Source organism: Rattus norvegicus, chromosome 3 (assembly GCF_036323735.1).
Source record: "Rattus norvegicus strain BN/NHsdMcwi chromosome 3, GRCr8, whole genome shotgun sequence".
NCBI classification, from domain to species: Eukaryota; Metazoa; Chordata; class Mammalia; order Rodentia; family Muridae; genus Rattus; species Rattus norvegicus.
This window is the reverse complement of record NC_086021.1, coordinates 57,041,409-57,054,224: the sequence shown is the minus strand read 5'-3', so window position 1 is coordinate 57,054,224 and position 12,816 is coordinate 57,041,409. Positions and strand designations below refer to the sequence as shown.

Below are 12,816 nucleotides of genomic sequence, written 5' to 3'. Positions count from 1 at the left end.
GATCCTCTAACGTCAGTGATAAAGGCATCGATATGTTTGTCAATAAGCCAAGTTTTGTGTCACTCGTTATTTGGTTGAATTGTCCAATGAGCAGCCATCTTTTTCTGTCTTACCTGAGCACAATGGCCATCTCTTTCTTTCACTCACACTTTTCCATATCCTCAGTCTCATGTACTCCAGAAGTACAATGAATTTTACATCCCCTGTTATTCTCAAGTATCTCACTTTTTCTTTATTTCAAACCTGATACCCGCTGATCCATCCATCTTGTTGCCCCCTGTGAGTATAATAATAATAATAATAATAATAATAATAATAATAATAATAATAATAATAATAACAAGAAGAAGAAGAAGAAGGAGAAGAAGGGGAAGGGGAAGGAGAAGGAGAAGGAGAGGAAGAGGAAGAAGAAGAAGGAGGAAGAGGAGGAGAAGAAGAGGAAGAAGGAGAAGAAGAGGAAGAAGGAGAAGAAGAGGAAGAAGGAGAAGAAGAATTATTTATCCTATTTTAAAATAACAAATTTATCTAGCTTAACAAATTCTTACTTCTCAACCTTTGCTACTTACAACCTGCAGATCTCTGATATCTGAGGTATCCAGGTAGGGAAGCCAAAATGACCCCAGTATCACTGATAGCCTCCCTAACTCCAGCCTAAAATCGTTTTGCTTGTTTGTTTGGTTTGGGTCTGGGTTTTGTTTTTCAAGACAGGATTTATCCGTGCACCTTTGACTGTCCTGGAACTCACTCTTTAGACCAGGCTAGCCTCAAACTCAAAGATGCTCCTGCCTCTACCTCCCGAATGCCACGACTATAAGTGTGTGCCACCATCACCCAGCAGGCCTAAGCTTTTACCACTTAGTCTTGACGTGTATTAGCAGGATGCCATGTTGATGTCACCAGAGAATATGATGGCAAAGCCAGTGCTGTCTCCTGTGACTTCATATCATCCCTGCTTGTCTGTGACCCTGTGTAACTGGAACAGTACTCTCTTACACCCTTGAAACTGCCCCACTGGTGTAACAAGTTCCGTGGTCAATTATAACATGGACATAATTATAACATGGACATAATTATAACATGGACATAGTCACAATTGTTTATGTTTCCCTGGTCAGAAGCTCGGGATTGATCTAGATGTTTGCATTTGTCATCGTTAGGTTAAATACCGAGAAAACTTTGACAAGGAGAAAGGCAAAACACCCAAATACAACCCAAAAGACAGCCAGCTCTACAAAACTATGAAAGATGCCAACAACCTTGCAAGTGAGGTATGTCCTTTAATTGCGGTAAAGGTCATAACATACTGTCTGCCATTTTAATCCTACTTAAGGAGCATTAACCACATTCACGGTGCTCTCCAGTTACCACCACTATTTCCAAAGCTTTTTTATTGGCCCCAAACAAAACCATGAAGCAACCCTTACTTCCCTAAGCTCCTGATACATGGAATCCTACAATATTTCTCTCCGTGTCCTATTTTATTTAGCACAACATTTCCCAGTGCAGCATTAATTAGCATTGCAGCCCATTTTATGGCTTAGTATCAGTCCCGCGTGTGTGCCACCCTTCTGTTGACGACACCCATTATGTATCTACACTCTGGTCATTTCTTCTTTTTGGCAACTATGCACAAAGTGGTTTTCCTTTGCAGCCACCCCAGAATTCGTTTCATGAAGGGGTATCTTGACTATCATTTTCCTTAGCGCTATTTCTCACTTCCTCTTTATGTGATTCTTTACCACTAGGTCAAATACAAGGCTGACCTGAAGAAACTCCACAAACCCGTGACTGACATGAAGGAATCCCTGATAATGCATCACGTCCTGAATACAAGCCAGCTCGCCAGCTCTGTAAGCTCCATCACTGGTTCCTCAGGCACTGGCAGCTGGCTTCCTCCTCTGGGCTCCTATGGCCTCCTCTCTGTTATTGATACATTCTGCTTACCACAAAATTACTATTTGGTGATATTCCTCCAAACTACACTAATCTACCAACCAATTACCCATAAAACACCATTGGCTGCAATGCCTCTCAGAATGTAAGAATGCTCGTTTGGGCTGGGGATGTAAGTCCACAGTGTTTACCCATGGGTTTGATGCCCAGGAGGAAAACAAAAAAAATAAATAGCTCCAGTTCTTGTAAGGATGTACAAGAGTCACCTGAAACAGCCTCTTGCTTTCAGTGACAGCCACTTAGAGACAGCCACACCACAGCAGTGTTTGCATCTGGTATTTACCAACAGTACCGCACGTGGTGTTTTACCTATCCAACCATTTCCTTTTCTTTTGGCGGGAGGGGGAGGGGTTGTTTGTTTATTTGTTGGCTTTTGGTGGTGGTAGGGAGATGACAGGGCTTTCTACATAGCCCTGGCTGGCCCGGAACTTGCTGTGTAAACCAGTCTGGCTTTGGACACGCAGACATCTGACACCTCTGCAGGGATTAAAAGCGTGTGCCGCGTGCCTGGCCCTTAAACACCTAATCTAAGCAGGGACGCCTGAGACTTTGCGGAACCTTCCCACTGATGTGTTTCTTTGCTCCTTCCCCTCAGTACCAGTACAAGAAGAACTATGAGAAGAGCAAAGGCCACTACCACACGATACCCGATAACCTGGAACAGCTACACCTCAAAGAAGCCACAGAGCTGCAGAGTATCGTAAGTCTATCAAGATGGCCTCCCCACACTGAGCTTCCATTTATCACAGTATTAAAAAACAGTATCAAGTCCACTCTAGGAACGGGTGGACTCATTTTAATAGCCATTGTTTGAGAAAATATTCCCCGGTACTGGGGCTTGAATTGGGTAACATTTTGAGATTGGTTTATTGACAGTATTTATATATAATAGAGAAATATACAGCTGCCATGTTTGTTATTCATGACAGTGCTGGAAGCCTGGCAGTTAGTTCCCCAGAGAGACAAACCTCTCACAGCAACCCTATGTCCTCAGCCAGGAAACACCAATAAATTGGACAAGTGACATGATCACACCCAACACTGTAGGAGTCTCTGAGTGTTATAATTATTCTTAGAGGAAAGAACTTACTAGTAACAAAGTCTTGGTACCACAAACTCATCATTATTGGGTGTCCTGGGGTATTAGCCAGAGGGCTGAGTTATGATAGGTGCTTCCCCATCATGTGTAAAGCAGTGTGTGTCCTCTTCCTGTGTTCCATCATGACCAAGAACGCTGAGTTGAGCAACGGCATTGAGGTTATGGGTGGAAGAGCCCTTGTCTTTCTACCTCTCAGTTTCTCCTCATGCCATTATCAATAGTGTGTTGACTATAAGGAAGAGACCATTTTACCTGCTAATGTCAGGCTTACTCAGTCCAGCTGTGAATTGCTTTCCCCTTAAATGCTAAGTTATCACAAATAGTAAAGTACATAGACACTGGTGTCCCAGAGGGAGCTGTTTGCTTTTAAAGCCTCACATGTTCTACAGTCAATGGAGACCACAGGTCTTTGGTAATAATAGTTCTTATGAAAGAACTAGAGGCTTTATCAGAAATATCAAAAGATGCTATTTATTGTCAAAATTCATATATCCATATCAAGTCTTGGATGGCCTCATATACGGGCAATTTTCTCCAAACAGCATTTCCAAAAATCAATATTTTTGCCAGATAATTGTTGCCAGTGATTCTTTTGTGTCTCTAAATTAAGTATATATTAAATCTAATTAGCTCGTTCTTTTCAGATAGCATTGATTCTCCATCCACAGGCATCAGCTCAAAACGGTCTACGCCTGTAACACAATAGGAAAGTCTTTTGGCTTTGCAATAAGATAAGCCACAATAGACACAATCGAAAGTATGTAGGAAGCTGAGGCTAGAGGATTCTGAGTTCAAAGCCAGCCTGTGACACATTGTGAGAACCTATCTCAGATAATATTAAAAAAATTAAGTAAACCAATAAATTGCTGCCTGTAAATAGTGTCTCTGTCTAGGAATTGACTAGTGGCAAAATACTCAATAGACCTTCTCATCACTAGGTGAAATACAAAGAAAAATATGAAAAAGAACGAGGCAAGCCCATGCTGGACTTTGAGACTCCAACATACATCACTGCCAAAGAGTCTCAGCAGATGCAGAGTGGGGTGAGTCCTACACCGCACAACAATGACATCATCAGACCAAAGAGCACTGGCTCAGCCCCGGACCCTTCCCAGCCTCCTAGAACATTACCCGAAAGTGGTAGGAGGTACAGTTTGTAACCTAAAAGCTTGCCCACTGCAGAAATTCTACAATCCAGTTATTTTCTTTAAGATGTTTTGAGTAGTATTCGTTAGACATGATTGGCTCCCACATTGTCATAAAAATCAGAATACGCTTATTTCTAAAACTGAAAAAAAAAATATGTGGAATACAATTTGAATTTGTCTTCACTGAGTGAAAAGTTCCTACTGCACAGATGCATGTGGCTTTTCCATGAATGTCACTTGGTGGGACGCCCCAAGCCAAGCAAGAGTGGATCCACACCGGCACATGCATGGTTACCATGCCAACATTCACTCCAGCCAAGTGAGGCGATCGGCCTACTTGCCCATCAGCAGATTAATAGATACGGGAAAGTGATGTCTTATATACACAGAGGAGTTCTACTAAGCCATAAAGAGGGAGTCATGTAATTTGCAGGGAAATAGACACAACTGGAGGTCCTCATGTTAAATTAAATAAGCCAGACTGAGACAAAGGTCCTATGTTTGCAGAATCTAGATTTTTTGAAAGGGCATGAGAGAGGGGAACAGTTTGTGAAGACAGGAAGGGAAGAAGGGGAAAAAAGAAAGACAAAGAGATGTAGCCTGAGATGGGGTGAGGGACGCAGTTTTGATCAAAGTGTATTATATACATGTATGAAAAAATCAAGTCAAAATGCCATATTCCCTATAATGAAGAGCAGAGATATTCTAAAAACAAGTCTTTTTCACTTTGAATCATAATGGAGAATGGAATTTTACTTAGACTCCCAGGAAAATGAGCCTCCTGGGGTCTTGTTTGCCTCTTCTCCATGAAGCCTGTCTCCCAATACAACAGCATCTTTTTTTTTTTTTTTTAAGAAAAGTAGTTTGTGGACTTTCCTGGTATATGGAATGCAGGTCATAGAAAGTTTAAAATAGGTTCAAATATTGGTGACTCTGAATTAGGCACTATAGGAGTGCTCCGGTAACTTTGGGGGAGATTTAAAACTCTGTGAAGAAGTTGGGAAAGCACGCTTCTAATATCTGTTCCTGCTCTCTGTGAGAGTGGAGTTGAAGGGACCAGGGGAGGGGACAATAGCCCTTTCTCTCCATCATGGATGGAACCACAGAGTCCTATGCTACTGCCTCACTGTTCACCTCGTCTGTTCAGAGGTTAAAATAATAAGCCATGAGCCCCTTGATGCTCCCCTAGGGCCTAATAGGGCATGACTATGCCTGACACTGTAATGCCGGAGCCTAACAGTGCTGGCACATGGTAGATGCTGACTGTAAGGGAAGAGATAGTAAAGGAGGGAACAATAGGGCTGGTGGTATACACCTGTAACCTCAGCACCCAGGAGCCTGGTGCGGGAGGATCATGGGTTCAAAGCCAGCCTACCGCATGTCAAGGAAAGTCAAACGCATAAGGATGGGCAGTGCCAATGAGATTCAGTCTCCGAGGCTTTTCCTTTCTACTCTCATATCCTGGAGCTGCTGTAAATCCTGAAATAAAGTACTTTGTCCCTTTTAAAAACGGTAGTGAAGGAGCTGGAGAGATGGCTCAGGGCACTGGCTGCTCTTTCGGAGAGGCTCCAGGTCTGATTTCCAGCACCCACGTGGCAGCACAGAACTGTCTGGAACTCCAATCCTGGAGGAATCCAATACTCTCTTCTATCCTAAGCAGGCACAACCCCCATACACATAATAAAATAAAAGGAAGTTTAAAGTGCTCGGTGTAAAGCACGGGAAGCAAAAGCCCAACTACCCGAGTTCCATCTTGAAGACCCACAAGTCCCAAGGAGAGAAATGGCCGCTGGGAGTTGCCCCTGCCCTCCAGCAATGCACGGTGGTGTGCACATTGCAACATACGCTGTGGCGTGTGTTTGCTCCAGCGCTCACCCACAGTCACCCCTAGTAACGGAGATAAAAGTAATAAGTGGAACGGTCTCAGGAAGAGAGTAGATTTCAAGCCGGCGGCCCATCCATCTCCCCATTATGATTCGGGTCAGCTCTGTCACAACCTCAGGCGGACTTCAGGGAGAGTCATCAACAAACTTCAGAATTGCTTTGGAGCCATTCGCTGCCAGAAAAGTATTTCCAGAACAATGAGACAAGTTTCCAGCTTATGACTTTTGTCGGGACTGTTGATTAAGAGGCCAAACCCTGAGAGGAAACATACTTTTCCTTCTTTGGACTGAAACGTAGATTCTAACAGAGCCTTTTTTTTTGTTTTGTTTTTTTGTTTTTCCTTCCTACTCATATTAGAAAGAATATAGGAAAGATTACGAAGAGTCCATTAAAGGCAGAAACCTGACGGGCCTGGAGGTCACGCCAGCATTGTTACATGTCAGACATGCAACCAAAATAGCGAGCGAGGTAGTAACCACGTGGTCTTCCCCTCCCCCTTCACCCAATAATCACACTAATGACTCATTGCTGTGCTCCTGCCTGGGTTCACCTGACTCAGGCTTCCAGTTGGCATCCCCATGTTTGGTACTAGTGTCTAATCCATGGCCCGTTTTAATTCTTCTAATTTTTAAAATGGAATATCTAATAAAACATACCTACCTTAGTATCCTGTAGGGAAAAAAATCTAATAAAACATGCCTACCTTAGCATTCTATTAATTCCCAGTCTTGTATTTAATTATTAACCTCAACTGTGAACCATACACCCTGCATTTACTCACGTTTTTACTTACGCAACCACGGACTGCTAAAAATTGGAATAACTGTCTCATTTATTCATTCACTTGTTTTGGTTTGGTTCTGGTTCTTTTCACCTAAGAGAATGATCCGGGCTTTCTTGTCAGTTTTGTTGATTTCATTTTTGTAATATAGAAAGAGTATAGGAAAGACCTAGAAGAAAGCATCCGGGGCAGAGGTCTCACTGAAATGGAAGATACTCCCGAAATGCTGAGAGCCAAGAATGCAACTCAAATCCTCAATGAGGTAAGACCGTTGTCAACTGCTGTGCGTATATAATTGATAATGCACCTTCATCCTACCCAAGAAAGACCGAGAGAGAGAGAGAGAGAGAGAGAGAGAGAGAGAGAGAGAGAGAGAATAATCTTTCATTCTAAACTTTATATCCAGGCTAATTATTAACCGCTAAATAAAATAGGCATCCATTTCTGATGAATAGATATGAAAGCAGCATGGGCCTATAGAAGTTGTCATAACCAATTAGTGGCTAATATTACTTGACTTAGTTGTGATGTGTTCACAATGCTCATTCTAAAGGAAAACATCACACCACGCTGGGGTGGTTTGCACCTAAATTTAATCCTAATATGAACCTAACCAGATTTAAATTTTACTCTCTGTGCTAATGGGTTTCCCTTGGTTAACGTCACTGCACACGGAGCAGGAGGAACAAGCATGTCATACCGTCCACTGAAGGTAGCTGGCAAAGACAGCACCGGCAGCTACGGAGGAGCATGTCACGTGGACTTTTAACTCATGCAGCGCTGTCACCTACTAACAGAAGGCAGGGGACCTTTTTCTTTAAAACAAACAAACAATTCTTCTACAGAAAGAATATAAGCGAGACCTAGAGCTGGAAGTCAAAGGAAGAGGCCTGAATGCCATGGCCAACGAGACTCCAGATTTTATGCGGGCCAGGAATGCTACCGACATTGCCAGCCAGGTCAGCGCTTCCGGGAAGGCACGCCTGTCCAAACGGTGGCCTTGGTTATAAGAATGTACTGTTGGTCCTCTGTCATCTCCCTTGTTTGACAGTGACATTATATATTTAGCATCCTTAACCATCTGCTTGATGAAACATAAAGCCCAGGAACCATTGTCAGGCTGCTTCTGTCTCTGCCTTCCTGAGTCTACAACCACTGCGGACATCAGATCAAAGTGCGGAAGCTGGAGGACCAAATTACTGTGTGGAACTGGGGCAGATTCTGACATTCTCGTATCTTAGTCAGTCCACTCCTTCTGTGGCACTAAGAATGCCTTCCTTAGACTGTGTTCTTTTTTTCCCCCTGCTTTGTAAACCTACATTTTAAACACATCCTTTCAGGCATCCAGTGTTGTCTGAGGCTCCCTAGTGTCTGGTCTTTATGTAAACCACCCCTACTCTCCTATCTATCTACCTGATTATCCCTTTGCCCATAGTCACCTACATCGATCTAATCGGACAGTCAGTCTTTCAACAGCCAAGACCTTGCTGAGTCTCATTCTTTAATATAAAACAATAAACACGGACAGGAAAGATGGTTCAAAAGCACTGGCTTCTCCTGTGGAGAGCCTACATCAGAACTGCAGCACCCTCCAATCAGCTCACTGCCCTGTATAAGCTCATCTTCAGGAGATCCCACATCTTCCTCTGGTCTCTGTAGGCAGCGGGGGTGCACATGACGCACAGACATACCTACAGGCACAACACCTACACATGCAAAAATTACTTTGAAAGGTATAAACACAATAGAAAGAGATGTATCGAGTGCCAGGAAAAAATATGATCGCCTCTTCATTCAACCAAGCTAAGAGGTGCTGTGCATATTGTAAGCGTTCACCGGACTGTTGGGTGTCCTTTTACAGATTAAGTACAAGCAATCGGCAGAAATGGAAAAGGCCAATTTCACTTCTGTTGTTGATACCCCAGAAATTATCCATGCTCAGCAGGTCAAGAACCTCTCTAGCCAGGTAAGCATGTCCCTTAGGTCGAAGGTCTTCGTATTCCTCACATGCTGTTTTCTCATATCCCAGCTTCCCCCACCAAAACAGAAGGCATTACTTCCAATGCAGGTCTGAGCGAGAACGGAGATTTCTGATCAGATTTAAAGATAGACTGTAAGAAGGGTTTGGGTGTGGGTATCTCAGTGGTAGAGTGTGACGCCCTGGGTCACTAAAGCCCTGGAAGAAAAAAACTCAAAACGCTGTGTGGGAATTTCCAAGCGCTGAAGAGGGTATCCGTGATCCAATTCCTGATTCATAAATATCTTAGCATCTGTTATGATGTGGGTTTAAGGTGTGTGAGCACAAGCGGAAGACCCAGTAGTAGACCACTTGTATTGTATTGTACTGAATGAGTAACTTGAGCCACACAACCTGCGTCATCCCAGGCTGGATAGCGTCTACCGTCTACCTCCCTGCAAATCCTGGGACGGAAGGGATGGAAACTGGGTGGGGGAGGGGGGTCACACACCTGTAACCTCTGCGCTTGGGGAGAATGGGACAGGAGGCCAGTGTGGACTGAACAGCAAGACCTGGCCTGGCAAACCAAACAAATATAAAAGTGAAAATAAAGACAAACGGTGTCCTCTTCAGTGGTGATTAGAATGTACCTGCATGGGCAGGATGCGAAGAACCTCCCATCTGCTGTAGTGGGAGGCCTGTCTTAGGTTTCCTGGCACACACACACACACACACACACACACACACACACACACACACACACACACATATATATATATATATATATATATATATATATATATATATATATATATATATAACTATGGGGCTTATCCTGTCTATTTCTTGGAACCTTTCCCCAGAAAAAGTACAAGGAAGATGCAGAGAAGTCCATGTCATATTACGAGACTGTCTTGGATACCCCAGAGATGCAAAGAGTCCGTGAGAACCAGAAGAACTTCAGCCTCGTAAGTCTCTATTCCACTAAAGCCCAGCCCACAGGTGGGATCCAGCAGCTAAACTGGGGTGGCTTTGGGGACACTCGCTTGGCATCTCATGAGGACAGAAGGGTGCACATGAATCTTCTCCAGGCTCACCTTGTGTTTTAATCCCAAGTGAGCATGACAGTCTCTCCTGATCAGTAGGTGTCCCCTTGTCATTGAGTACAAACCATTACTATCTTTTAACCAGTTTTTCAAACTGGTGATGTGTCCTTCTAAAACTAATTCTAAGCAAGAGATACTTTTAAATTTTTTAATGCACTTTGGGTTCTTAAAAATTGGTTTCTATTTCCGGGGGCACACGTAGCTTGGTGTTAGCGCGTATGTGCTTCGTCAGATGTGAGGTTCCAGGTTCAATCCCAGAAAGTCTCTAGCAATACCCCAGCACTAAAACTGATTTCTCTCCAAACGTATTAAAGAATTGACTTTGGCCGCCGCTTTGTGGTTGCCGTGGCGTGGGCTTTCATTAATGTGAAAGTTTAACCTCCCGGCCACGACACAGAATAATTATAAAATGTGTAAGAGAATGTTGAAATCTTAACGGGACCTTTACTCTTTTTTCATAGCTTCAATACCAGTGTGACCTTAAAAACAGTAAGGGGAAAATTACAGTGGTCCAAGACACGCCAGAAATACTGCGTGTTAAAGAAAACCAAAAGAATTTCAGCTCGGTATATTTACTGTTTCCTTTCCTTCTAATGCTAACCTAATAATGCCGTTCTCTTCAAGAAGGGACACGGGCCCATGCTGACCCAGGCAATTAACCTCTAACTTGCCCAGTTAATGCTAATGGGTCTCTGATAAAAGCCCCCAAATTTCTAAATCATTACTCCTGAGAATATTTGGAATAACTTAACTCTAACCAAATAACTCTTCTCTTTGTATTTTTAATCTCAAAAAGTAACTCAGACAGTAACACACATTGTCTTGTTCCAAGAAGGTGGATTTCTTTGTGATGTGGTTTTCTTTTAATAGCCTTCTCCAAAATAACTGACTGACCATGCGTTTCTTTAATGAGTTCTGTGGTTTTTTATCGTGTTTTTTTCTCATCCTGTGTTAATATCCTGTGATATTCTAAATAGAACTCTCAAGAGCTGGAAACTGGCCGGCCTGGCCTATGTGGTTTCAGGCTTTGGTTCTGACAGGAGGACATCAGATGCTGTCCTTCAGCTCTTGTCTGGAAACACCGTGTAGTGTCTTGGTTTTCACAGAGGCCTGGCACTGCCCTTTCTCCAGGCACTGCCCAGGTTCCCCTCTTTGGGGTTAACACTGTCCTGATTCTGAATGCCCAGGTTTTATATAAAGAGGATGTGTCCCCGGGAACAGCAATCGGAAAGACTCCGGAGATGCTCAGGGTGAAGCAAACTCAGGACCACATTAGCTCGGTAAGGACACGTCCGTCACTCCTGCCATTCTCGACCTGATTCCGATAAATCTGTGACTTCTGAGTCATACTCAAAACCTGTCACCAGAAACAGTGTCCAAGCTAAAAGCAAGTGTCTGCGTGTCGCTGTCATCACGTGCTACATGCTAGTGCAGGTTCTCACAAAGAGGAAGGTCCATGGGAGGAAACAGAGGCTTATGAGAAACTCTATTAGCCTCAGAAAATGAGCCTTTCCGCAGACGCGTGTGGGGCTACGTCTGTCCTAAGCAAATGGACTGTTGCTATGAAGAGGCTGGCGGACAGGAGGCCTCTTCCTACTTTTGCATTCTCTGATTCCTGTCGCCTCCCAAGCCTCCCGAAAATGTGAAATGGAAAGCCCAGAAAAATTATCCTTTCTGATAATATAAATAGCTCCCATCTCATCCTACCTGGGGCGCGAATCATCCCTTCATTCAGTAGAATCCAGAAGTGCACGCTACCTGACCTCAGTAGCTGTCTGCACCGCCAGATTTTACTACTTCAGTGTTTGTGAGGAGCAATGCTAGCCAGGCAGGTAAAACGGAGAGCTTCATGGTGCTCCCTCCGTGTGAAACAGCAAAGTATTGCACAAAAGAAGTAAAAATGCCAAATGCCAAGGTTTGTAACCTTGGTTAACAGAATAAATTTTATATCTGGGAACTTGAAGTGGGGGGACGGGACCCCATGCTTGTTTGCTGCCATACCTCAGAACAGCAGAACAGGAAGCTACCATGCATGGTAAGCACTCAATTAAGAAAAAGGCTGGTGTGCGGCAGCACATGCCTTCAGCCCACCACTCAGGAGGCAGAGACAGGTGGGTGTCCTGTGAGCCTGAGGTCAGCCTGGTCTACACAAGTGAGAGCTTGTCTCGAGACTACCCAAAACTGAAGGAGAGCTGTGTGTGACTCCCTGGTAGGATGTATACTAAACATGCACCATCTCCAACCCCCCTGAGCAATACAGGACATTTATCAACCGTACATATGTGGTGGGAAGAATTCAGCATGGAGTAACACCCTGGTGTCCCCATTTCCATGTAGGTCAAGTATAAAGAAGCAATTGGACAAGGAACTCCCATCCCTGACCTGCCCGAAGTGAAGCGCGTCAAGGAGACCCAGAAGCACATTAGCTCGGTACTGCCCCCTTCTTTGCTCTGCGTTCTTTGCTCTGCGTTCGTAGAACTAGCCACCTCTCAGCCAGTACCCTAGTTTCACCCATCCCTTCCTTCTGTCGAAGGCCTCCCTCCGGTGCCTGGGGATGCTGTGACTCTCCCTTGTCCCCCTCGGGTTGCAGAAGTCGCCGGGAGACTTCAGTCATAGCCGTAGCTCACTCGTATCACTCCTTGTACTCTAACTTCTCGGTGGCCAACTTCCTGTTGAACTCTGTCCACTAACCTGAAAAAAAAAAAAAAGCAAAACGAGCCCAGGGGTTCTGTGTTGCTTTGGGTTGCAACTCCTTGCCTTTCTGTAATTTTGTGTGATTCAGGCGCTCCAACTGTCTCTGCCCCCATGTGCGTTCATGGAGTGTACCACCATGCCAGGCTTAGGCTGAAACTTAAGGCAGCAAGGAGATAAGAGATTTAGAAAGTGGG

General features: G+C 44.1%; 1 protein-coding gene across 48 annotated transcripts in view; it reads left to right on the top strand.

Moving 5' to 3' along the window:
• Positions 1-12,816, top strand: part of Neb (nebulin) — a 197,931-nt gene that overhangs the window by 166,528 nt on the left and 18,587 nt on the right. For 31 of the 48 annotated variants that reach the window (XM_063283589.1, XM_039106300.1, XM_039106274.1 and 28 more), the window contains 12 exons: positions 1,158-1,268; positions 1,746-1,850; positions 2,549-2,653; positions 3,991-4,095; positions 6,442-6,552; positions 7,017-7,127; positions 7,711-7,824; positions 8,727-8,831; positions 9,686-9,790; positions 10,390-10,494; positions 11,116-11,208; positions 12,266-12,358. In XM_063283589.1, the coding sequence (XP_063139659.1) occupies positions 1,158-1,268; positions 1,746-1,850; positions 2,549-2,653; positions 3,991-4,095; positions 6,442-6,552; positions 7,017-7,127; positions 7,711-7,824; positions 8,727-8,831; positions 9,686-9,790; positions 10,390-10,494; positions 11,116-11,208; positions 12,266-12,358 (1,263 nt within the window). The remainder of the gene's footprint in view (positions 1-1,157; positions 1,269-1,745; positions 1,851-2,548; positions 2,654-3,990; positions 4,096-6,441; positions 6,553-7,016; positions 7,128-7,710; positions 7,825-8,726; positions 8,832-9,685; positions 9,791-10,389; positions 10,495-11,115; positions 11,209-12,265; positions 12,359-12,816) is intronic. The other 17 variants (XM_063283601.1, XM_063283598.1, XM_063283594.1 and 14 more) reach the window with 7 other exon arrangements.